The sequence below is a fragment of the Arvicola amphibius genome, chromosome 6 (assembly GCF_903992535.2).
Source record: "Arvicola amphibius chromosome 6, mArvAmp1.2, whole genome shotgun sequence".
In the NCBI taxonomy this organism is placed as follows: Eukaryota; Metazoa; Chordata; class Mammalia; order Rodentia; family Cricetidae; genus Arvicola; species Arvicola amphibius.
This window is the reverse complement of record NC_052052.2, coordinates 91,535,486-91,562,691: the sequence shown is the minus strand read 5'-3', so window position 1 is coordinate 91,562,691 and position 27,206 is coordinate 91,535,486. Positions and strand designations below refer to the sequence as shown.

Sequence of the window (27,206 nt, the reverse complement as noted above, 5' to 3'; positions counted from 1 at the left end):
TAAGAAAAAGACACCTTTTCGGTAAAAGTGACCACATCCGGGAGCCACCACAGCTATTAGCAAGGATCCTGGCTGGGTGAGCATGGAGTCCGAACAGCTGCTCAGGCAGCGCAGACAAGACTCCTGTCTGCTCCAGGCTTTCTCCCATTTCCATCAATAGTCCTACCCTGTGGTCCTCTGGGCATGGTGTCTGTGGTGCATGAAGCCTCTGGAATGTGGCCTATTGTGACTGGTGTGAACTGTCTTTTCACAACGCCCTTTCTTCCTGCACTATACACCCCATGGGTCCTAAAGTGTAATTGCTGCTTTGCCCCTCCTTGTACCAAAGCATTGACATGCCCACAGGTGCCCTTGAGCTGGGTAAAGTGGAGAGTACCACTGTCTTGACTACGCCTTCTTTACACAGGGTTCAGATGCAACCCTAAAGTCTGACGTGCAGCCCCCTCAAGAGCACCCTTTTCTCATCCCTGCACACCTTTGCATGGGGGCATGGCCACCACTTCCACAGTCCCCTCCTTCCCTCCTGGAATCTGCTTATCCACCCATCCTCTCCTATTGTCTTGGGATCTGAAGGAATTTCATGACCAGCAATTAAGTAAAATTCTCAAAATGCTAAATTTTCCAAATTAGACAATTGGGCGGAGAGTGTAGGGTTTTCTAGAATGCAGTATTTCTATTCCAAAGGGAGGGAGTAGCTTCCTGATGCCTGGGAGGGGATGAGTGATCCCTCTCTCACTGGAAAGACATTAGTGTCTAGCACAGGGGCTGAGCAATGCTAGACTACTCCTACAGGTTGCTTTCATTGTTTCAGAATGCCAGAAACATGGCAATCCATCGGAGATAGCCAAAGAACACCAGGAGAGCCGTTTATTGGCACCTGATGCCTGAGTATGAAGCTAAAAGTGTAATAAATTCCAGCCAGTTTATAACTAGGCATTTTAATTCATTTAGAAAACTCCAAAGTATTACTAACTTTATTGATTAAACAGCCCAAACATTCTAATTTAGTAACACATATATTTCCCCACCCCCTCCTTTCTGCTTTTGTGGTGTTGGGGCTGAGCATGGCCCCAAAGGCCCCACTATGGAGATGCAGTCCCAGTCCTACTCCATGTTTGTGGCATTAGTGCTGTCAACTTGACAGAATCTAGAATCATCTTGGAGGCTGGATATGCCTGTGTGGCATTATCTTGATTAGATTAATGATGTGGGACAACCCTTTTAATTGTGGCCAGGAGATCTTGGACTGTCTAAAATGAAAACTCTGAGCTGAGCCCTCGTCTGCTTTCGTCTGTCTGTTTGTTGATTGTGGATGTGATCAGTTCCTTCAAGTTGCTGCTGCTGTGGCTGACTTCCCTGCCAGGGTGAACTGCAACCTGGAATGGGGAACTAAAATCCTTCCTCCCTTACGTCACTCTTGTCAGGGCTCACAACGGAAGGGTAACTGAGATAGACCCTTACAGGTGCTAATTGCTAACTGCTAAATAAATACCTGGGTTTGTTGCTAAGCAGATCTTATGTTTTTGGAGTGATGTGACTAAACTCAGGAGCATAAACCCCAGTCAGAGTTTTGCAACAGGAAAAGAAATGTTTCTCCCAAGATGACATGCTTGCATATCAGTGTCAAAATAGTCTGATACGAAAAAATAGTAGAAAAGATTAAACTGCTGTGCTTTACTGTTTTTTTCTTTTTGATGATTAAATATATAAGCCTTCACAATTTTGAGACAAATCAGTTTTCTAATCTGAACAAACACAATTGTCACAAATGATAATGATGCTTACTTAAAATGCAAGATTTTTAAGAAAACATTTCTAAGCTGCCTACTTCATGGATAAATTTCTATTCCAAACCAAGTGTGTGTCTGTTTTTCTAGGCCTTTGGGTAGAAATATGGTATAATGGTAAAGTATATTTAAAATGTGAGTCTTATGAATTTAGTTCTACATGACTATAAATCAGTAATGTGCTTACGGAACAAAGCCAGAAGTGACTCCCTTTGTGGCTTTCCCCTTGGGGAATCTGGGCAGGGTCTGTTTTCTTCTCTGGCTGAGATGGGGATAGATATACAGGAAATCTTCCTTCACACGTGAATTCCTTGTCCTCACAAAGCAGGTTTAGGGAGGGCAACAGGGAAGTGGCAGATGGCTCCTGGCTTGACGTTTGCTTATCTGAGTGCATGTTTTGGATTTAATCCAGGCTGACCATGGGATAGCTACACACAGCCATGCATTTAGGCTACTGGCTCACACACAATTCAATGACTGAAAACATATGAAAGCAGTTGGGAAACATGTCTTTTTTATTATTTTAAAGGACTCAACAATGTAGCAATATGCCATAGACGGTTCAGAACCAAACAAAGACTATTTAGTTATTTTATTTTGCATTTTCTCCTTTTAGGAGGCAATATATCCAGCACTGTGGACTCCTAAGCTTACTTTTAATTAAAATCCTTACAAATTAGGAAGTGTCACATATAATGGTGCTAATAGCTCTGTGTGTGTGTGTGTGTGTGTGTGTGTGTGTGTGTGTTTGTGTGTGTGTGTGTGTGTTATGCACAAGGACTTCTGTATGTGTGCTTGCTTCCTCTGGCACCCTGGATTGTGTGAGAAGTCATATAAGGACATTGAGTTAAATAATTCAACCTCTGTTCATGATTAAAACAATATTTAACTGTCTTATTCTTCCACGCAAATAAGAGAAAAAAATCCACACTTGCTTAGTGCTGATTTTTGAAAACACCCTCTGCCTCTCAATCCCGCCATTTGCTCATGTCCCACGTGAATAAAAGGATTCAGCTCAGGGGGGCAGGCCTTGCTTCCATTGTGTTTTTTCTAATTAAAATGCAGAGGATTAAACACAGTCGAGTACATCCATGCACACATGACATGCTGTCATCACATACAGGAAGTGCAGCGCAAGAGCACACAGTGAAGGCTCATTTCATAACATCATTAAGGTTCATTGTACCCGCACTCCTGAAAGGCTTTGTCAAAGCAGATAATAACGTCCTGTCACAGCCCGGCAAACAGACCCTCCCGGGAAGCTGTCCTTTGGCTCCTGTGTTAGTGAAGGAACCTAGCTGCATTCTTACTGTACAGGCTCAGGGATAAGCAAAGGGGGCTGCAGGTTCTTATTACTGTAAAAATGTTATACAGACATATAGCGTTAGCAGAGTTAAGTGAACAATATTTGAGTAATCGGGTGGGAGTTTTCCCAGGAAGAGCCCCTGAGCAGTGCTTGTACTAAAGCAGCAGGTATGTTCGGGAGCATGAAGGTGAGTGGGATTTGGGGTATGAGAAGTTCAAACTGGAATGAGTCAAAAGCAGGCACAGTCTTCTCTTTCCGAAGAACTGTCGGTATTGACATTCTAATATCCGAAAAGAAGAGCTCATTTTTAAAAAGTCTTTTATATCCTACTGAGTGAAGAGAGCCATGGAGACAGATTTTACACACTGGCTTACTGAGTAGAAGAATCATATTATCTGGGAAAGAGACACTGAGGAGTTTTGTTTCATCATATTCGGTATTTTTCTTTACCGTGTTCGTTGATCACGCATATGTGCTGAAACCATAGAGGGTGAGAAGGCATCTGCATTCTATTTTCAGCTTAAAAGTTGACATAGAATGTGCTAGATGCCCTGACGACATTCCCAACAAGTGCGTTTTGTGGGACCCTTCTCCCAGCAGCATCAGCTGTGTAACAAAAGGTGAGGCAGAGAAATGTGCTTAGGTAATAGCGCCCTGACATCCTGTGATCGGTTACTGTTCATCTAAACACATGTATGTTTACACGGGTGTACAAAATGTAGAGACCCATTCAAAGCTCAACAGAGGTTCTTTGGTGGTTTAGCTTCGAACCCTACTCAGGATCTGGTTTCAGGCTCCCCAAAAGTAGAAATGTTGAGGCCACAGTATGGTTGTCCCTGGCGGGACAGTTTTCCATCAGTAAAATGACAATAGGTTGATTGAGAGTAGAAAATAAATTACTGGGAAATGCCATCTATACCTGTGGACCCTCTTTGGGTAGCAAGAAACATGTTAGGATCATGAAATGGTGAGCAGGGAAGCCATGGGAAAGGGGCAGACCTCGAGCCTGCAGCCTGCTGTATTAAGGATGCACCAGGCATTGCGACTAGAGTTTATACCCAAACCCTTGGTGAATTTGGCTTTCTAACCTCTAAGAGTGAGACATTGGTTGGTCACTTTCAGTAAGATGCCCTCTTTCAGATCACTTAGGGTTGATTAGGGTCATACCATTGGGTACCATGCTGAGGTTTGTTTCTTTGTATCCTGAGACAACTTCTTCCACGTCACTGGGATCCCAACAGCCAGTTATCAACACAGACATAAAATGGTGTGTAGAATACTGACTGCTTGGGGTGACTGGCTGGGCACCATCAATGATTATAGCAACAAAACAAAACAAAACAAAAAACCAGTATAGGGCCATTGTTCTGCTTCCCTTTTCTCAGCACAGAATAGATAAGCATGGCATGTTTCTATCATCCTGATATCCCACTTGTGGAGTACTGGAACGATTGTAAGACTTAACTGTTTCTCCCAAAGTGTTCCCAACACAAAGTATAGCTACATTTTGCTACTGTTTTAGTTATCTGTTAAATTGCCGTAAGTATTAACGTCTTAGGTATAGAGGATTTGGGTTTTCTATGCAATACTTACATTCAGGTCTCGGAAGTATTCATTGTAGTCTAAGGCATAGCCCACCACAAAGACATCTGCGATCTCAAATCCAGCATCTTAGCCGAAAGAGACAAAGAAGAAAGTTTAGAACATACTATTATTGCTCTATGCCGCTCTGGCACTTAAAAGGTAAACAGAAGTAAGAAGCATTGTGCAAGACAATCCAATGAATGCCTGGCCCAGAATGATGGCTTGGGGACACAAGGCAAACAAGCAAGCATGTATAATCAGGAAAGGGCCTGGAATGTACAGAGTTGAGGAAGGGTTCAGGAGGCCCAGTGGATGATGAGAAGTGTGTGTATGTTAGCCATGTGACTTTATTCACAACAAGCAGTATGTAAATGTCATAATGCCTAAGGAGATGGTCTCAGAAGCACAAGGCCCACTGAAGCAGAAAGCATCATGGTACTGCCATATGTAACCAGGTGCCGTGACAACTGGGAAGCCATTCTCCCCCTGTGTCTCTGTCCTCAGCCCGCTGACGGGCTGGAAAGCAAAACCTGGGAGACAAAATGAAGGAAGAGGGGCTTGTGAGCTCGAAGGAGAGGATGCTGAGGGTCATTTCTGTGCCGATTTACAATGCAGGCTCTTTATCTCTAATGAGCGTGGACCGAGAGGAAACGGATGCAAATGCGGTGCAAGGCACTCAGGTTCAACAAAAGAAGACAGTTGAGAACATGATGTTTATTAAGGAACAAACAACAGGGGGTTGGAGAGATGGCTCGGTAGTTAAGAGCACTGGTTGCTCTTCTAGAGGAATCCGGTTCAGTTCCCAGCATCCACAGGCAGCTCGCAACTATCTGTAACTTTAATTCCAGGGGATCTGACACCTTCAAACCAATACACATAAAATAAAGTTAGACAATTTTTTAAAAAAGGAAGAAACAGACAACAGTTTTCTCCCAGAGATCATCAGGCAGGATAATGTGTGTGGTCCAGTGGTTTTCAAATTTGCTTCAGTATGTTGGAATCTTGTAAATTCATTTGTTATAATACGATAGACGAGAGGTATGTATGCCTAGTTCCATGATACTGCCCTTTGGTCCAGCCTGTGGACAGTGATCTTCACTGTCACTACCATTTGGGGTATTCATTTTTTTATCTGTTTATTTCTTTGTTTGTTTTGTGGCTGTTGTTGTTTTCTCTGGAGACATTGTTTCTCTATGTAGACCTTGGCTGTCTTGGAACTCACGCTGTAGACCAGGCTGGCCTCCATCTCATGCTGGCCTGTCTCTGCCTCCCAAGTGCTGGGGTTAAGGGCATGTGCCACCACCGTGCAGCCCATCATTTTCATCTCTATGACCTAATATGTTTTCAGTTTACAAACAGTGCTAGAAGGATCAGTCTTCTAGGGGCCTGAATTATGGTGTCACTAAGTAGATGCCTGTTTGATTCCTTGAACTTGCTGTTTCTAGGAAAAATAATCCAAGAGGAACTGTGGACAGGGGTGATGTCTGTAATCTCGGTACTTGGGAAGCTGAGCCAGGAGGCTTTTGAGTTAGATGCCAGCCCGGGCTACACAGACAGACTATCTGAACAGAGAGCAACAAATTTAAAGAGGAGAAGCAAGGGCAGAAGGAAAGACATTAGCATTTGAACATATAACAAAGAGTCAAAGACGCTCAAAAATGCTGTCTCGGCACTTCAGAAAGGGGAAACAGATTCTGAGCTAGCCAACACATCAGAATTAGATTCCAGGAAACTTTACTTGAACAATAATAGACTTTCCAGGGAACAATGCCATCCCTACAGTGGTGTGGCAAAGCAGACTGTGAAAACTGAAGCCCAAAGCCGTGTAGAAGGCCGAATATTGTGAAGTTATGGAATAGGAAATTGATGAGTCAGTGGGGCTGTCAGGAATGAGAGCGGCCCATCACTCACTGGTAAGTGCAGCTCCTACTGTGTTTGTAAATGCTGTGGTCTGAGGCAGACTGCCTGGGATTATTACTGGCCCTCTTTGTATGATTACATGACCCTGGCAAGCCATTTAAGCTTGTTGTGTTCCATTTCTTTGTCTTTTAAATGGGCATATCAATAGCGGCTGTTATGGAAACTAAATTAACTTACCCTGTATGCTGTAAGAACCTGGCCTGGCACATCATAGCTTCTCACAGTGTTAGTTGCTGTTACTTAAAAGTATGTGTGTGTCCTACGAACACCTGATTTTTGATAAAGAAGCAAAAAATATCAAGGAAAAAAGAAAGCATATTTAAAAAATGGTGCTGGCATAACTGGATTCAACATGTAGAAGAATGAAAATAGATCCATATCTATCACCATGCACAAAACTCAAGTCCAAATGGATCAAAGACCTCAACATAAATCCACACTGAACCTTATAGAAGAGAAAGTGGGAAGTACACTTAAACACATTGGCACAGGAGACCCCTTTCTAAATATAACCCCAGTAGCACAGATACTGAAAAAAAAAAAACAATTAATAAATGGGACCTCCTGCAACTGAGAAGCTTCTGTAAAACAAAGAACACAGTCAACAAGACAAAATGGCAGCCTACAGAAAGAGAAAAGATCTTCACCAACTCCACACCAGACAGACATTTAATCTCCAAAATATACAAAAAAACTCAAGAAACTGGTCATCAAAAGAACAAATAATCAAATAAAAAATGGGGTTCAAACCTAAACAGAATTTTCAACAGAGAAATCTAAAATGGCTGAACGACACTTAAGGAAATGCTCAACATCCTGAGTCATCAGAGAAATGCAAATCAAAACAACTCAGAGATTCCATCTTACACCTGTAAGAATGGCCAAGATCAAAAACACTGATCACAACTTATGCTGGAGAGGATGTGGCTAGAGGGAACACTCCTCCATTGCTGGTGGGAGTGCAAACTGGTACAGGACCTTTGGATTTCAGTATGGCGATTTCTCAGAAAATTAGGAAACAACCTACCTCAAGACCCAGCAATACCACTTTTGGTATATACCCAAAGGATGCTCAATTGTGCCACAAGGACATGTGCTCAACTATGTTCATAGAAGCATTGTTTGTCATAGCCAGAACCTGGAAACAACCTAGATGCCCCTAGACTGAAGAATGGATAAGGAACATGTGGTACATTTACACAATGGAGTACTACACAGCAGAAAAAAATAACGACATCTTGAAATTTGTGGGCAAATGAATGGGGCTAGAAAACATCATATCAAGTGAGGTAATCCAGACCCAGAAAGATAAATATCATGTGTACTCACTCATAAGTGACTTTTTGACATAAAGGAAACAAAAACCAACATACAGTCCACAATCCCAGAGAACCTGGATAACAAAGAGGACCCTAAGAGAAACATACATGGATCTAATCTACATGGGAAGTAGAAAAAGACAAGATCTCCTGAGTAAATTGGGAGCATGGGGCCTATGAGAGAGGGTAGAAGGGGAGGGGAGATGAAGGGAAGGGAGCAGAGAAAAATGTATAGCTCAATAAAATCAATAAAAAAATTTTTAAAAAGGAAAAAGTGTCTCTGTGTGTCTGTGTGTCTTTCTGTGTGTGTGACTGTCTGTATATCTGTGCCTATGTGTGTGCGTCTACATGTGTGCGTTTGTGTACGTGTGTGGTGCTGGGGATCTAGGATACTTCTTGACAAGTATTCTTCCACTGAGTCACATCCCCAGTCTTAGTTGCTCTTATTTTACGTTGTTCTTATAAAATGACACAAGAGATTAATAACTAATTGAATTTGGTTTTGTTTGGTTCTGTTTTCTTGATATGAGGTCTCACTATGAAGCCCAGGATGGCCTTGAACTCGTGAACCTCTTGCAGCCTTCTGAGTGCTAAAATTATGGGCACATGTCCTCATGCCTGTCCTTAAGTGGATTTGTTTGTTTTGTTTTGCTTGTTTTTTAAGGCTTTATTTTTAACTCTATGGTGTGTGTGTGTATGTGTGTGTAGATGGCTATGGAGCCCAGACAAATCCAATCCCCATGAAAATGGAGTGACATTATGTTGTTAGCCACTGGCTCATCTCTCCAGCCCTATGTATTCAATGTTGATTGAAAATCTCACAAAATTTCTGCTCAGTAACTGCACATAATGATAGTGACTTACAGACCCGAGCCCAAGGCCAGCAACCAAGAGGAACAGGCCATGGGCTCCAGTTATCTGCCCAGAGATGACCTGGTGTGCAATTAGGAATCCAACAGAGGAAACCTGTGTTTAGAATGAAGAGACCCTGGCGCATGACCCCTCCATACTATGCTAATGTTTTTTCAGCTTGCTGATGAGAACTGGAACCAAATGATCCTAGAAACTTTAGAGCAAACGCAAGTCTGAAAGCAGCTGAAGTCTGCTTTAAGTAAGTAAAAAATTAAAATAAAATAAAAAACTCTTATTTAGAATAAAAAATAATTCAGTGGCTTTGGCCCTCCTGGGAACAGAGCCAATCTTATTGTGAAGAGGACAGCAAGGCACCCTGGACAAGGGAAGTCCCCCAGAGCATACGCCTGAGGTCAGGTATGAACATGGCATACCGAGAGCTCTGCTTGCTCTTGTTCTGTGCTCCTGAATTTTTGTTGGCGGTAGCAGGGAGATGTCTCATTAATGTGCAGGGTCTGGAAGGGGGCAGGATAATCCTTCTAAAGCTTTGTAGTGTCTCTTTGATTGGTGCAAATAGCTGCCAATCAGGGACCCTGAATATCTGAATTGGTCTTAGGGGAGGAAGGCCTTTCCACCCTAAAACTGATCAACTACATAAAATGTAACAGTAGAGTTGGGCATGGCGGGGCATGCCTTCAACCCCAGCACTTGGAAGGCAGAGGCAGGTGTATCTCTGTGAGTCCCAGGCCAGCCTGGTCTACAGAGAGAGAGTTCCAGGACAGGCTTCAAAGCTATACTGAGAATCACTGTATCGAAAAACAAAATAAAACAACAACAACAACAAAAGTAACAGTTGAAGTATCCAATGCACCAGGGTATACTGGGGAAGACCTGTAATCCCAGTACTCAGGAAGCTGTAACAGAAGGGTAGATGCCTGTTTGAGGCCAGCCTGGGCTACATAGCTAATTTGTATAGTTACCTGGACTGAATTACATACCAGTGAAGTTCTTTAAAATATAATCAATCAATCAACCAACAAATAAATCCAATACATAGAATGGGGCTGTTGTGAGAGATGCAGTCATAAGATGTGTACCCTCGAGGAGCCCGAACCTCAATCACGAGGTGGTGGACACAGAGAGTTTGTAGGACTATTTGTATTATCTGAAATGCCACCAGCACCAAAAACCCACCCCAAACCCTGAAACACTTACAGTCGGGTCTGAAGCTGTCACTTCTGGCTGTTCTCTTTACCAACAAACTGCCATTAAAAAAAAAAATCACTTTAACCACTCCAATAAATTAGGATATGAATTGCAAAGAGAATTAAACACTGTTAAGTTGTGTACTCCCCTGCCCCCCATGCCTGTGGCACACCACTGTGGCCTGCTTTAACTCCTGCCTGTGCAGCTGCAGCATGCCATCGCTGAGCTGGATAAGGGAGCATGCTGAGCAACTGCTGAGGGCTGACCTGGCTGCTCCTGGAAGCATGTGGAGCAAGGCTGCTGCTGAAGGCCTTGCTCTCTCATCCCTGTCTCCCTCAGGCTGGCATTCAGATGAGTTTTGTCAGGGAGGTCAAAGCCCAGCATCCCAGGTTCAGGGCCAATGGCTTGGGACAGTGTTCTGGGAGAAGACGCCTCTTGGTCTTGTTTGGGAAGACAGGGCACTGAGCTGTGCTGTATCTGACTCACCTGGCTACCTTCACCATGTTGGGCTTGTATTTCTCGATGCTGCTGAGCAGCGCTTTCATGGTCCTCCGAGTTCCAACAACATCCTTTGCAAAAAGCAGAAAGCTCACCAAAGCAATTTGCACAGCATACTGCTCTTTACATTTGCAGAGCTATTCCTTATTAATAAAATGCACATTCATTTCAAATGCCAACCCATAAGAGTCCACACAGAAAGCAGAATCAGTTATGCGTTCGTGGGCATATCATTTGGAAGCTGGAGATTGTGCTGGTGAATATTCTTCTTGCATCCTTCAGCTGTGTTAAAGGATTTGGTTCAGCCTCGGGGGAGCATGTGGGTCCTTCCTCATTGAGTAGACCCAGACTCTTGCATGCACAGTCAGGGACTAAATTTGGCCTGGAGGTTACATTTCACAAAACAAGAGACACATGAATTTTCATGGAGATGGGATGTACATCTGAATACACAGAGAGGATAAACGCCTTGGCCTCCCTACTCCTTAGGGGATGCCATGGCTGGGAAGCTAAGTGTGTCTGCGCGGCAGCTGGTGACAGCCAGGGGTTCCGAGCTCCTCGGCTGCAGCGAACACGGGGTCTCTGCTGCTGACGAGCTGTGGATGCACGATTACACAGAACTGGCAGCTGCAACCTATTGTCCTCCTGACAGAACTCAGCTGTCAGGGGTTGGTGAGGAGCACAACAGGTCCCAGTCTAGCCAGGGTCCAGCGACTCATTTGGCTGGAGGGGCTACTCCCTGAGCTGTGTGCAGCCGGAACTGTGCACAGAGAAGGACACACCGAAAATGTGGAGCAAAAGCCTGACAACAGAAAGATTCTTTGCATTTTCTGTGGCTGATTAGACAGGTGTCCTCCTGAGGGAACATGGCCGTTTACTGTGGGAGTCTGCTGAGGTCAAAAGACAGCCTTTCTGCATCTTTCTTAACAGAAAAACAAAAACAACAAAAAGACCCTCCACCACCAAACACCCATAACTTTCCCTTGGATTGTCATGTTGATTGATTGAATTTATGATTTTTGAGGCTTGAGAATGGATTAAAGGCATTAGAGGTCATTAGGTGAGGAGAGTTCTAGCCTTGGTTTTCCGGTTAAATAAATAGCAGTGAATGTATTGGATGGTTCCACAAGCTGGTTTACTCTCCCTCCAAATGTCTGGCTCATAAATCATGAAAGAACCGACTGAGGTGTCTGCGAGATTGGCTATAACACAGGACCAACTCCCACATAGGCATTGGAAACTGTTGGGTTTCCAATGAAGTCCAGTGACTGTAGCTGGCTTCTGTTAAACACCTTTAAAGTGTTACATGCCGGGTGGTGGTGGGGGAAACGACACTCGATACTTGGTCAATTTGATAAACAAGGCCAACATTTTGAAACTCTCCTTTAGACTCTTATAACTTCCAATATCGAAAAGGAATGGCCAGCTTACCTCAACAATGAGAACATTCTGGAGGGAAAGAAAAAGACAAAAAAACAAAAGCATTTCAGAATATGATTAAATAAATAAATCAATAAAAAGCATGGGTCACAAGACAAAGACGAGTTTTGCTTACAGTTAGAATTTCATAATGTGCTCGGTAGATCTTTCCCATCCTATAAGTCCAAACAATCAGAGGAAACGGAAGTATCCCAGATTCATTCTAACATCGCCATGGGATTACTTGGTGTTGCAATTTTATTGTCCATATTCAGGTTAGTAGCAGGCTCAGGTCAGACCTTGATGCCTGTTTGAAGTGACTATCCACAAAATTATGACATCTCAGTAGTCCATGTCCCTCTGTCTCCCATCTTTGGGATCCTAAGCTCACCAGCAGGAAAGCCGGCCAACGTAAGCTACATCATTAATGGAACTCAGCAGATATTATACACTTAACTGTGATAGCCCTCTTCCCATGTAGTCACCCAAACCTCCGCTGTGTCTCCCCTTGAATTTCCAACCCTGAAGAAACAGAGCTGGGGTGTGGTTGGGTGGGTAATTGAAAGAACTTTGAGGGACCTGCTGTGTGTTTTTACTGACATGTCAGATTCCTCGCTACGCACTCACAAGGTATTCATCGACTTTCCCTGAGAAACAAATTATGTTTCATTCCATTTCTTGTTAGGTAGCTTCTTCGCCCACTAGACTCTAAGTTTCATGTAGTAGGGGATTGTGTCTGTCTTGTCCACTGATGTATTATTCCCAGACCTTACTGAATTGCCTGCACGCAGAGGCAACAGTTATTTATTTATTTATTTATTTTTAAAAGAATAGGAACTGTTAGTTTTTAATCAATGAATTAAAATAAACCAACTATGTGAATTGGTAGTAGTTAATAAATGCTGCCCACCAAATTATGACTATGATAATATACTATTACAATCACTAAGTGGAAAGAATTTTTCTTGAAAGTAAAGGGGTTTTATTTTATGCTTTAAATTTTTATATTTATTTATTTTGTGTCAGTGTGTGTGGGCACATGTCCCATCCCCTCGATCTTTCATTCATCCTTGATTAAGTAACTGTAATATCAGATCAAAGCAGAAACTTCTTATTCATATCTGATACAAAGGAGACTTAATGAATGAAGAGCATTAACAAGCCACCTCCCCATCAAGAAAGCTGGGAAACTTGCATTTTACAGTTCATGTCAAATGCGTTGAAACGCCTGTCTGGAGGACCTTTTCTCTTAGGTATGACATTCTCATTACATCTATTTATTAAGAATATTAATTTTCACCTGGGCGGCAGATGCAGGCAGGTCTCTGTGAGTTTGAGGCTAGCCAGGTCTACGAAGTGATTGGCAGGACTGTTACACAGAGATACTCTGTCTTGAGAAGAAAAAGAACATTAATTTTATCATCAAGATGAAAGGCTGTATTATCTACTCTCAAAGCCCTTGTATTCTCTCTGTGCTAGTGGACATTAATGTCATGTGTGGGGCTCAGCCCACTATGGCCTCTAAGACTCACGCTGCCAGGAATCTGTTTAGCATTTTTAACATGGCTTGCTATGACCTTTGCCCTAGATTCATAGCACTTAACTTGGACATGTATTTTCAGTTTGACTGAGGCTTGACCAAGACTATTAGCTAACCAGGGTGCTTAGAGAATGCTGTGGTTAATTGAATTTCCTTGTTCACAATTCCTTTTTGGTTCAATTATGTAAACAAAAATTTCTTTCCAAATATGTTGGTATGCATTCTTGTCTAATTATGGAGCCCTTTTGAAAAGAATGGTCTGTCTGTCTGTCTGTCTGTGTCTCTCTTTTTCTCTCTTTCCCCCTCCCTCTTCCATTTAAAAGCTATGTAACATAGAAGTCATGTTTGAAAAGATTAACCGCAGTCCTAAGACTGCAGGTAGGAAGTGGGACTTGCATGTGCACTGATCATAAGGTACAGTATTTTAAGTTTGAACAGTTTTAAAGAAAACTGCCACCTCTAATTTCAGCTCGCCTCTCCCCACATGTTGCTGGAAGAGGCCATCAGTGTGAGCTCTGCACTGCCTTCCTGGCTGGTTTGCCTGTGTTTTTCATATGTGCGAGTACTTTACATTTCTGAAAATACATGCATTATGTATTTTTTGCAAGGCTGAGATTGAATGTTGGACCTCCTGCATACCAGGCAAGTGTTCTTGTCTTAGCCTGATATATTTATATTTACTAACACAATTTATATAGTTAATTTGGTTTTTAAATGTATCAAATCATGTTTGAAAACAGAAAACCTAAAGATTTTCCTTCTCCACTCCTTCCTTCCTTTTTTCCCCCAAAACACACAAAGTAAGCAAGTGCTCTCCCACAAAACCGTACCCCAACCCTGACCTTTTTTAAGTTTTGGTGTGTACTTAACGTTAAAGAATTTACATGTATGTATGTTTAAAAATATTAAAATTACAATAACATTCTCTATTTTATATAACCAAAATCTCACGTCTAACAAAAATGATAAATTTTTAATATCATATAAAGTCAACTACATATTCAAATGTTTTCAGTTGTCCCTACAAGGGCCTATGTAATTTGTCTCTTCAGTCTAAGACCACACATAGGATTCTACTGTGTTTTTGAATGTATTCTCCAGGATTCCTGCATCTGAAGATTAATCATCAGCAAATGTTAAGGTGGGGCCCAATAAAAGGTGATCCAACCATGTGTTCTGCCCTCAAGAATAGAGTATGGCCATCATTGCAAGAGTGGGTTAGTTATCTTAATAGCAGATTGTTATTAAAACAAGGTAGTCCCCTTTCGGTCTCTCATCCCTCTCTGTTTCTTGTTTTCCACTCTGCCGTGGGATGATACAGTATGTATGAAGGCCCAAGGTATAGAAGATGTAATGGTCCCAACCTTGGAAGCATTTGTGTTGGTATCTAAGGGAACTGATCCTTTTGTTTTCATGCACCAAGATTGGACTCAAGGGCTGAGAGACAAATAGTTGCCCATTTCCTCTGGTCAGCACAGAACACTGGCTGACAGGAAAAGATGACAGGAAAAGGCAGTCCAGAAAAGCTTATGTTCAAGGTGTGGTGGTGTACACCTAAGCAGAGCCCCTGGGAAATAGAGCCAGGAAGATCATGAGTTCCAGGTCAGTTTGGGTTATATAGCAAGACTCTGTGGAAGGGAGGAAGGAAGGGACGGAGGGAGGGAGGGAGGGAGGGAGGGAGGGAGGGGGAGAAAGGGAGGGAGGGAGAGGGATAAAGGAAGGAAGGAAGGAAAAAGATGGAGGACAAAATAAGAAAGGAGAGCCCTGTGTGGTAAATGAATAATTTTGGCTCTTTTCTTTCACTTTCTGCAACTCATTTTCCGTATGAGATGTCGTCATCTGCAGTTTTCCCTACCCGGCCTTTCATTACCATCTACTGCTTTTTAATCTGAGCAAGCAAGCAATCCACTAAAATCTCCACTTTCTGAGTGGGCAACCGTGGGGACTTTTTCCAGAACTCTCTATGCCTCCAAAAAACGCTTCCCATCTGATAACCGTGGTCGCTGAATCTGAGATGTTTGCCAATTACTGTCTTAGTCATCTCTTCACACCTAGCTCACTTCCTCCCAGAAAGCCAGTAAAAACCTGCGGGGCTGTAGGCGTAAACTCGATAGGGACTTTAGACTCCAGTGTGTTGTTTTGTTGCTATTCTGAGGTCTGAGCAAAGCCCATTGCTTTGAGTTTTCCTCATGAAGAAGGGAGAAGGTAGGAAAGAATTATACAAATATACATAACGTTCTTAAGTTGTCTGCCCCTACTTTTAACCTTTGAAAACACAAAGCAATCAACACACTACACTGTCTCAGCAACCGCAACAGGGGTTTGTGGGTGTGGTCACCCTCGGAGGGATTGGCACGGGAAGGATGAGCTGGAGGGTGGGCTGCTGACTGTGAGGAGGAGCGCGACTCTAAGTCCCACAGAGAAAGGAATGTCGCTCAGGATTTCATTTTATGCCATAACTCCCAAAGTTGCCAGAGTCATTCATCAGTGGGCATTTCCACTATTGTTCTCAGCCGAGTCACAAGCAATAAAAAGGAATGATTTAAACAGTTAAGGCAGCCCGGGAGTGGGGCAGGGGGGTTTTTGGATTTTGGCAAGTTTCAATGCTTCGTTCTGGCATTTGATTAGAAACTTACTTGGGAGTGGGGCGCTTGTCCCCTGAACTCTTGCACGGAACCTGCACAGCTGTGCGTCCGCGCTGCCAGATCCGGGCCTGGCTTCCCTGCTTCCCTGGTTTTCTTTCACCGTTCCAGGGGTTTCTCTTCACCATGAACAGAGTCTCCCTGCTTTAATGGATACACACATTTTATGAAGTGCCAGGATTAAATCAACTTGGGGATAAAGAAAATGAAAGCGAGAGCGTGTTGTGCGGACAGCTTAAGCTCACTGAGTAAATGCTTTTGAGCGCGAGAGGTGAAGGGACAGAAGCGGCGAGGGCTCATTTTGTTCAGCAGCAATGACCTACTTAGAACTGTGACTCAGCCAGCCTCCCTTGAAAGTGAAAGAAGGCAAGAAAGAAAAGGAGAGGGAAAGACAGAATCCTTTCTCTTATTTGAACTCCAGCATCTTGAGAGGACCCCAGAGGTCCCAGAGCTGTTGGTAACACACACGGCACAGCTGAACAAGGGGAGCTGTTTCCACGTGATTTCTAAGGCCCCTTCTTTCATAAACAAATCTAGGAACCATTTCCATGCCTCCCTCTTCATTCTTGCTGCATCCCTTGTCTGCAGCTTTGCACACACAGACAAGGAAGTGCTTGGGCGGCTCTGCCCCTCCTCTCTCTCACACTTCCTTCGCTCTATTTTTATTCATATTAAATTAATTAGTTAGTTAGTTGATTGATCTTTTCTACAATATACCACAATTATAGTCTTTTCCCCCCAAGTAGCTCCATGATGTCGCCTCTGCCCAAACTCAACAAGTTCAACACTTTATTGAGACAATCAGTATACTCTATAAATCCAACCCAGCCACATTTCCAGCAATTTATCATTTCCTTGTTCAGTTCCTGACTTGTTTCCTTAGTCATGCAGGACCAGCCCTGGGCCTCCCTACTTTCCCTTTTCTCTCCCATTCTAAGTCTGCTTCTCTTTTCTCTTCCTTCTTCTATGTTACTCCTCTCCCTACACATTCTCCTTAAGATCAACACAGTATGTCGTCTTCTTCTTCTTCTTCTTCTTCTTCTTCTTCTTCTTCTTCTTCTTCTTCTTCTTCTTCTTCTTCTTCTTCTCCTCCTCCTCCTTCTTTCCAAAGAAAAGGATTTGTGGAATAACTCAGAAAGCTATTCTTCTGGTGCTCAGCACTGAATGAGAGCAGCCCTACCTAATTCCTGGTAGAGTAATAACATGATAAATGCACATTTATTGACTGACGGATGGTCTGTGTGATGAGCGTATGAGAAGACAGAAGTTAGATGATGACTTGTAACAGCCTTGGCACCCAATGCAGACTTTATTATACTTCTGGACTCTTCATCCACCAAAGTAAGGGCCCATTAGGTGTTAAATTTTTATTCTCTTAAGTTTTCCCTGGCTCATGCAGAATCTGCATAACTGGGAAGAGATTCTGGAATTTATGAGATTTCTTTGTTGTCTTGAAAATTCTTCTTGGACAGACAAGACTGAACAGGTGAAGGATTGAATATAAACTGTCCTCCCCAAAGGCTGCTGTGTTGAAGGCTGTGTGCCCAGGTGGTGGCACTACTGAGAGATGATTGTGCCAGGAGGACCTAATTTCATCACTGTGCTATTTGGAAGTAGAGCCTTACTAGAGGAAGTAGGTTGCTGGGAGTGTATCTTCGATAAATGATATATGTCCTGCTTTGGAAGACTCTGCCTCTCCCACTCAGCCTCTCCTGGCAAAGTGAGCACACCCTCCCTTCACCTCTCACCATGCCTTTCTATCATCATGTTCTGCCGCACCACAGACCCGAAGGCAGTGGAGCCAAATAGATTGAGATCTCCGAAACTGTGAGCCAAAATGAATCCTTCACCTCTTTAGCTGTCTTCTTGGGTGTTTTGCTATAGCCCTAAAAAGTATGAGAACACTAGGTCCTTATTTTATAAGGAAAAGGACATCCCTAAAGTTAAATGAAAATTTTAATTCCCCACCCTCCAATATACTTGCAGTTCAACCCAGGGACTTGTGAGTGCCAGGCGAGCACTCTACCACTGGGCCACATCCCCAGCCAGGCGAGCACTCTACCACTGGGCCACATCCCCAGCCAGGTGAGTACTCTACCTACCGCAGGTACACCCAGGGCTAGGGAAACCACTGCTCCACCTCCATTGAAGCAAATGTTCTACCACTGAGCTACAGCTCCAGTTAGGCAAGCGCTCTACCACTGATACACCCCCAGCTCCAGTTATCTTCCCTCTCCCACCTTAGTGATGCAGTCTTTACTTCTGCCATCTTCCTTTTTAAGGTTCATTAATACTGAAGCCTTTTGCCTTCTCTTGGACACTCAGCACCTTTCTCCTCCAGTCCTACCCTAAATCAGCTGCTTTGATGTGTCCTTTCATAGCTACTCTCATTAACTTCTGTTGCTCTCCAAACCATTCTCTGTAAAGCTGCCAACGTGTTCTTAAAACACAAGCTGGATCCCATGGCTTGCCACCAGAAGCCTTGCCAAACTGGCTTAGACTTAGCATTTCTCTCTGTCATGTCCTTGCTCAAAAACGAACTGAAACCGTCTTCCTGATTTCTGCATAAGATGTTGCACTCTATGCTCATCCAAAATTTATTTCAGCCTGTGACAGACCAGGCTGTGTGCGATGCTACAGATGAGATGGGGAACACAAGTGTTCTCTGCGCACTTAACCGTTGACTTCCTGGTGGGGAAAGGCAAATAAAAAAGGGCCTCCTAAGTAAGAGCTAGCTTGTAGATTGTAGAAGGGGTTCTAAGGGATTGGGCTCGCATCTAGCTATATACTGGGCTGGAGGACTGTAGAAAGGCTTGCAGGTTCCCACTCCTGACAGCTCTGCAGGGGAATCATGCTGTACAGAGAGGATATTGGCCTTCAGGAAGAGGAAAGTGGGTTCTAGGAAGAAGGTGCAGCTTGTCCAGGGGGTTGGCAGGAAAGATTTAGCTAGTGAGGGTTCCAGACCATGAGGCCAGAGAAGTAAGACAACATGGTGGGGGTGCCAGCAGGAATCGAGTAGGACTTCTTGTAGTCAGGAATTTGGCTCATATTTACAAAATTATAGCTGAAGGTTTGCTAGGTAAACCACAAACATATAATTATATTTGAAAGTCAGGTAATCAGTGAATAACGTCTTAGGGCAAGTATGTCCCAAATACCACACAAGACACAACTACAGAAAGTATGTTTACTATATACTTATAATGAACTTTTATTCAATATTTAAACTTCAAATTTGACTGGGCTACTTGGTTTTTGTTTGTTTTTGTTAAGTCTGGCAACTGCTAATTAAGAGGCCACTGAAAGGTTTCAATTGGCAAGCAACTTGGCCCAGTTTGTATTTTAAGATCTCTTGGGTGAGTTTGTGGAGAATGGTTTGAAGGCTAGCGAGAGTCAGCTGGAAGCTGAAGTTCAGGAAAGCAAGGTGGGCTCAAGGGAAAGCAAGAGTGGTTCAGCGGAGGTGGTGAGTTGGGTTGGGGTGTCCAGCGCCTTGCAGGGCTCGAAGTGAGAAGAGCCCATCTAGGAAGTTGCTGTTGGGAGCTCTGGTGTGGCTCCCGAGATTCTGAATTTCTAATAAGCTCCTAGATGGTCTAACAGAACCTAGGTGTTGCTGACCTCCAGCCAGCAAGCTCCTAGAAATAACTGCGGCCCCAGGACCACAGTAGGGCCTCATCCCTGCTGATGTGAACAAACTTGTATTGGAACACATCACCGCTAGTTGCTCTCACGCTACAACAGGGACTGTTAGTCCACGCTGTCTAGAATATTTATATTTGGCTCTTTATAGAAAAACTTGCCTACATGAACTATACTTTGAGTAGTAAGGGTCACAACTTGGAAGACAGCCATGAAGGTAAAATACAGATAAACACCCAGGCTAGCTGAAGATGTGATGGTTGGGGGATGGTCTGCCATGGCTCACCTAGCCTTTCCCTCTGCTCCTGAAGTTTAGTCTTTAAAATCAAGTGAGTTTGTCAGTTGCCGAGTGGCTAGTCATTGTTGATTTACTTTAGAAGTTCTTGGCCCAAGGGGTTCTACTTGGCACCTGTTTAAACGTATAGAAATCTTTCTTTATAAACAGGAGTTTATAGATATAACTAGATAGCATGGAGTAGCCTGAAAGAAACGGTCCTGTGAGCAGGAAGCTGATGTTGACTCCCGCTTCTATGCACTCTTGGCTAGTTGTCCACTTTCTCTTGATTCGCGCCTGCTTTGATCTCTCAGTAATTTACAGCAGGAGACACCAAAGCCAAGACCGGCCCTGTCTTCTGCCTACTGCACCACTGGTAAAAAGCTACCCCACCCCCGACCCCTACTGCTAGCACTCAGAGGGCACACCTATGCCTATGAGGGAAATCACTTCAGAACAAAATGGGAAGGGAGGAGGGAGGAAGCCCAAACGGAATCCTTGGGTTGTCCTTTAATGGGTCCTCTCAGCAAAAGCACAGACAAGATGCAGGCTTTGTGTAGTGGTAACTGTATGGAAAGAACTAAGCTAAATGACTTAACGCACCCTTCTAGGGTGTTGAAAGCTATGGATTTTAGGAAATTGCTTCTCCAGGAGTAGCTTCTCCAGGCCTTCCTGCTGCAGTGTAGCGACGCCAGATGCCCAGCAATGGGCTAATGTTAACAAGTTCACTGCAGTTGCCACCGGACAGAATTTCCTGCTCCTGGGACCCACGAGGCTGTCTTCCGAGGAAGAAGAAGCTGCTTTCTAGTCAGGGTCCAGGCAGCTCAGTAGCGTTTCAAATATTGTGATACGTACTTTTATTAAATACGGCTGCTCTTCTGCTTTTCCCCATCCGGGGAATTGTGTAACGGTAACAGCTGCCAAGGATGAGAGATTAAAGTGTGTGAAATAGACTGACCGGTCTACTTAGAGAGGTGAAGTTGTTTTGTTTTTGTTTATTTGGGGTTCACAGGGGAGGGGATCAGGCTAGATCAGTATAGTTGAAGAGAAACAAATGCTACACTTGCTAGTTTCTTTCACCCCCAGTGACTCTGCATTCCAAATCACTCCAGGATCATCTGCTTCGGAAAGCTGCCCTCCTCCGAATCCCAGAATTCAGATTAGAATCCAAATAGTCCTTTCAGGACATAATTAGTCAAGGGCAAGTTTAGAACTCCAAATTAAAATACAGTTTTACTTCGCCTCCCATCCCCCGAAATCTAGTAGGTTTTATTCTTTATGTGGGGTGTGGGATGGGGTGGGGGTGGTAGCCCTTCAAAAATGGCTAAAAACTGTACTCTCAAGAAGCGCAACAGCATGTTGCACGTTTCAATGAACCTGTTTAAATGTCTCACCACAGTGTTTGCTGCAAAGCGACAGACAGAAACCCCAAAAGAGAAAGCTTTTTGGGGGTAGAGATGCCTCTGAGGTGAGTGGAAAGAAGGCCATCAAAGGCCAGGGTTTTGCTGTCTGAAATAAGACTGCAATTGGAAGCTACGAGGATTTGGCCTGCAGCGCGCCCTAGACTGTGTTTGGGACAGGAGACATTATTAAAGGGTTTCACACGTCTATTTGCATGAATTAGCAAACCCAGGAGAGCTGCTGAAATTCATTTGAAGCTCTGACCTGACATGAAGGTCACATAGATGTCCCCAGCACTGCGCGCCTACAGAGAAGTTACATTAACAAACCTTCCCAGTCAGTGTTGAGAGATCCTCGCCTCCTATGATCTGCATCTCGTCCATGGACCGGTCATTCTGCAGAAATCGGGGAGCGGGGAGAAAGGGAAGACAATGACTTTCATGCACAGGAAAACTTGAAAAGCACATTTTCCCATCTCCTTGGTTAATGGCTAGATTGTGCCTTGCGAATACAGTGCACATAGCTGGCGCACATAGCTAGCAAGGGCTCATGGTTGCCTATGGTTACCAAGAGCCACTTTCCTGCAGGCTCTTGAGACAAAGCCAGCTAATGACTGGCTGGTGGGGAAAGACTGGAGAGGGGGATGGACAGCTGCAGGGAGGATAGACAAACTTAATAAACCATATCCAGTACTGTCCTGGGGCAGACAAGTAGGGAAAGACATCACTTGTGGGCTTTTCTGAGGTGAGGGTTGGGAGCTCCAGGAACGATTTCTAAAAAACCCTAGCTAAGGGTTGCACTGAGGAACAATCCGATTTTGATTTCACAGGAAATGGAGCCCTCATCTGTTCTCTGTTCTTGAAAATTCAGCCCCTCCTCTGCTGACAAGAGCAGTGGCAACAGACCGTGGGGTCAAGAGAGACTTGGTCTTCTGACATGAGTGATCAAGCCTTAGGACCTGTCTGTAGCTCCAAGAATATGAGAACCAGGGAGATTATTTTTTTAACTTAAATCTTCTAAGAGTGAGTTTATCATTCATTGTTTACAATGTTTAAATATCAAACATTCCTGTGTCCTAAGAAAACTTCAAAAAGAAAGCAAGCACACAAACAAGCCAGCAAATACTTGCTTTTTATTTTTAAGTATACATAGCACAAATCACTTGGGGAAGAATCGAAGTGGAACTTGTTCTTTGCTTCTGCCTCTGCCTTGTGACAGACACACATCAGAGGAACTGAAGCAGACAGACTCAACCAATCCGCTGCATGACCAAAGCAAGAATGTGGTGCTGTTGCAATGCCTTGCTTGATGGAAATGATAAACTTGAGAAGACAATTGTTTGTGTGCCTTGCCGCAGCAGGAGATGTCCTCGGCTGCTGATGCAGACAGCTATTCCGATTGGTAGTCTAGCAGTCTTTCCCCTGTCTTGACAAGGGCGTCCCTCATTCTGGAAGAGTCCATCCCATAGGGACAGGCAGGGCCGGGTTTAGTGGCATAGGGAGATCAGTTCTGCCGGAGGCTACAGTCAGCCTTAGAGTTTGTGGTGTCTCAAGCTTCTTCCTGGAGGAATTTTCTTTAGCTGGCTTAAGTTGGATTCTTGATGGAGGAGAGTTATCTGTCTATGTTTCTTTCATTGGTTAATTAATAAAGAAAACTGCCTTGGCCCTTTAAGAGACAGAAAATTAGGTAGGTGGAGTAGACAGAACAGAATTGTGGGAACAAGGAAGTAGAGTTGGGGAGACGCTTCAGGCAGTCGCCATAGTGAGTCTCCATGCTGCTCCTCTCCGAGATGGACGCAGGTTAAGATCTCTCCTGGTAAGCCACATCTCGTGGTGCTACACAGATTACTAAATATGGGTTAAAGGAAGATGTGAGAATTAGCCAATAAGAGGCTGAAACTATGGGCCAGGCAGTGTTTTAAAAGAATACAGTTTCCGTGTAATTATTTTGAGTAAAGCTAGCCGGGTGGCGGGACACAGCCCGCCGCTTCACATTACAGATTCTGCTGCCTACAGGCAGCAATTTCTGTCAGTATGTAGAGTCACTTTGTCAAGGGATTGGTTGCTTGGGAAAGGGAGAAATAGCCCAAACACAGTAATGACAATTGTGCCAGTGAAGAACCTTTGTGTGACCAAAAAAAGAGAGAGAGAAGACAGACAGAGCTACACAGTGAGACCCTGTCTCTGAAGAACCAAAATATACAGAAGTGTTGCTAAAGTGTTTCCCCTTAGCGCAATGTTGGAGGAGCATCTGGAAGTGAGCCATTAAATTAGATAACATTGGCAGTCTCTGACCCAGGAGAGAGAAGGGTCATTGAATACTAGGCTTTTTGGTTCTGGTGGTCCACTCATATTCGCAAGCAGTTGTCATAGTGGCTAAGAACTTGCAAAACAATACCAAAGGGGGCTGGAGAGTCAGCTCAGCAGTTAATTGCTTTTGCAACACTCAAAGAGGACCCAATTTCTGTTCCCAGACCACACATCCAGAGGCTCACACAGCAGTTTCAGGGCATCTGACACTCTATTGTGACCTCCAGGGGCACTTGAACTTATGTAGCATACACAAAGAACATCCATACAAAAACCGAAGTCTTTTTTTCTTGTTTCTTTGTCTTTTTTTATTGAGCTATATATTGTTCTCTCCTTCCCTTCCTTCCCCTCTTACCCTCTCCATGGTCCCCATGCTCCCAATTTACTCAGGTGATCTTGTCTTTTTCTACTTCCCATGTAGATTAGATCAATGTATGTCTCTCTTAGGATCCTCTTTGTTGTTCAGGTTCTCTGGGATTGTGGACTGTAAGCTGTTTTTTTCCCTTTATGTCTAAAAGTCACTTATGAGTTACTACATATGATATTTATCTTTCTGGGTCTATGTTACCTCACTCAATATTATGCTTTCTAGATCCATCCATTTGCCTGCAAATTTCAAGATGTCATCATTTTTTTCTGCTGTGTAGTACTCCATTGTGTAAATGTACCACATGTTCCTTATCCATTCTTTAGTTGAGGAGCATCTAGGTTGTTTCCTGGTTCTGACTATGACAAACAATGCTGCTATGAACATAGTTGAGCACATGTCCTTGTGGCACAATTGAGCATCCTTTGGGTGTATACCCAAAAGTGGTATTGCTGCGTCTTAAGGTAGGTTGTTTCCTAATTTTCTGAGAAATAGCCATACTGAAATTCAAAGAGGCTGTACCAATTTGCACTCCCACCAGCAATGCAGAAGTGTTCCCTTTATCCCACAACCTTTCCAGCATAAGTTGTGATCAGTGTTTTTGATCTTGGCCATTCTTACAGGTGTAAGATAGAATCTCAGAGTTGATTTGCATTTCTCTGATGGTTAAGAATGTTGAGCATTTCCTTAAGTGTCTTTCAGCCATTTTAGATTTCTCTGTTGAAAATTCTCTATTTAGGTCTATACCCCATCTTTTTTATTGGATTATTTGTTCTGATGACCAGTTTCTTGAGTTCTTTGTAAATTTTGGAGATCAGCCCTCTGTCTGATGTGGGGTTTGTGAAGATACTTTCCCATTGTCTTGTTGACCATGTCATTTGCTTTACAGAAGCTTCTGTAGCAGAGTCTTACGTCAGGCATTGTGATATCTCCAGAAGTTCCTTTATTGTACAGGATTGTTTTAGCTATCCTGGGTTTTTTTGGTTTACTATATGAAGTTGAGTACTGTTCTTTTGAGTTCCATGAATTTTGCTGGGATTTTGATGGGAATTGCATTGAATCTGTAGTTTGTTTTTGGTAAGATTGCCATTTTTACTATGTTAACTCTACCTGCCCAAGAGCATGTGAGATCTTTCTATTTTCTGTTGTCTTCTTCAATTTCTTTCTTCAAAGATTTAAAGTTCTTATCATATAGGTCTTCCACTTGTTTGGTTAGAGTTACTCCAAGATATTTTATGTTATTTGTTGCTATTGTGAAGGGTGATGTTTCTCTAATTTCTTTCTTAGCCCATTTATCATTTGTGTATAGGAGGGCTACTGATTTTTTCGAGTTTATCTTATATCCTACTACATTACTGAAGGAGTTTATGAGTTGTAGAAGTTTCTTGGTAGAATTTTTGGGGTTGCTTATGTAAACTATCCTATCATCAGCAAATAGTGACTTCTTTTCCGTTTTGTATCTCCTTGATCTCTTTTTGTTGTCTTATTGCTCTAGCTAGAACTTCAAGAACTATATTGAATAGATATGGAGAGAGTGGAACCTTGCCTTGTTCCTGATTTCAGTGGGATTGCTTTGAGTTTCTCTCCATTTAGTTTAGTATTGGCTCTTGGCTGGCTGTATACCGCCTTTATTATGTTTAGGTATGTTCCTTATATCTCTGCTCTCTCCAAGACCTTTGTCATGAAGGGATGTTGTATTTTGTTGAAGGCTTTTTCAGCATCTAATGAGATGATCATGTGTTGTTTTTTTTCCCTCCAGTTTGTTTATATGGTGGAGTACATTGACAGATTTTTGTATGTTGAACCATCCTTGTGTCTCTGGGATGAAACCAACTTGGTCATGGTGGATGATCATTTTGCCAGTATTTTATTGAGTATTTTTGCATCAGTGTTCATGAAGGAGATTGGTCTCTAATTCTCCTTCTTGGTAATGTCTTTGTGTGGATAAACCAAAATCTTAGGAAATCTTTACAAAGTATCAAGGGAGAATGCTTTCTTATCACTCCTGGTGACACGGAGATACAGGGTTCAACATGGGATAATCTGTATATTATAGTCAGCTATGCTATAACCAAGAGAAACACAATTTCAGGCCGGGGATAATTATAGCTGCATACAACCACAAACCACAAGGCACCACATAACTAGTGAGATTTGGATTAACAAATCAGAGTACATTTTCAAATAATTCTGTTATTCTACCCAACTGTCGAATGTTTATCTCTATCTTATTGGCTTTATATTTGTTTGTTAAAAACACAATGACAACAATGACCGAAACCATGGGCCATCAGAAAACTAAATACTGTACTCAAAGTCAGACAGAGTGCTGCCAAGCCAGTCCCATTTACAAAGACCTTTCTTAGTCCACGTTTCTAAACATGTTTTTAATATTAGATTTGTCCTTAACCCATCTGGAAGTTATATCTTCCAAGTGTGTATATAGTCAATTATCCCAACACCCTTTATGGAATTATTATTTTCCCCTATGGTCTAGAAATGCCCGTTTTTAAAAGCATTATTTTTATCCTCATGTAAAAGGGTCAGTTTCTGTATTTTTCCAATCTAACATGTTGATTCTGGTAATAATTAGTCTGATATGCTCAAGTAATTGATTTTCCAATTAATTATGAGTAGGAAATAATAAATTAGCTTTTCCTACTATTAAAATTTTATTCTTATATTCACAGTTTTTAAGTATGTCTTAATATCTAATAGGGTCTTGTCCCCCTGCCCTTTTTCTGTTTCATGTTTTGGCTGTTTTTGTTCTTGCTCTTTCTCCTTGGGTTGTTTGAATTGATAGGTGTGGAATACTGGGAACAGAGACTGGCACGTGGATAGCCGCTGATCCATCAGACACCTACAGTCATTGTTTGAATGGTAAGCACCCCAACACCACCATATGTTGCCAGGTTGGTCTCCAGCTTGGTGGTCCTGGGAGGTGGTAGAACCTTTAAGAGGTGAAACTGAGCAGAAGGAGAATGTGCCACTGGGTCCTTGTCCTTGAAAGTGGTACTGGCACAATGACCCTTCCCCCCACTCTCTCTCATTTCCTGGTCACAGGGTCAGTGGCATTTGTTAGGATTCAGGCATTATGCTGGTCTGCCCTGTCATCTGGCAGGATGTACCCAGGCAGTGGGTCTTAG

General features: G+C 43.1%; 1 protein-coding gene across 1 annotated transcript in view; it reads right to left on the bottom strand.

The window, feature by feature from the left end:
* Positions 1-3,520: 3,520 nt before the first annotated feature.
* The window catches only part of Prtfdc1 (phosphoribosyl transferase domain containing 1), a 91,589-nt gene continuing 67,903 nt past the window's right edge, over positions 3,521-27,206 (bottom strand). The window contains 6 exon segments of the mRNA XM_038335478.1: positions 3,521-3,568; positions 4,687-4,763; positions 9,984-10,030; positions 10,461-10,543; positions 11,904-11,921; positions 21,714-21,779. Of these exon segments, the coding sequence (XP_038191406.1) occupies positions 3,521-3,568; positions 4,687-4,763; positions 9,984-10,030; positions 10,461-10,543; positions 11,904-11,921; positions 21,714-21,779 (339 nt within the window).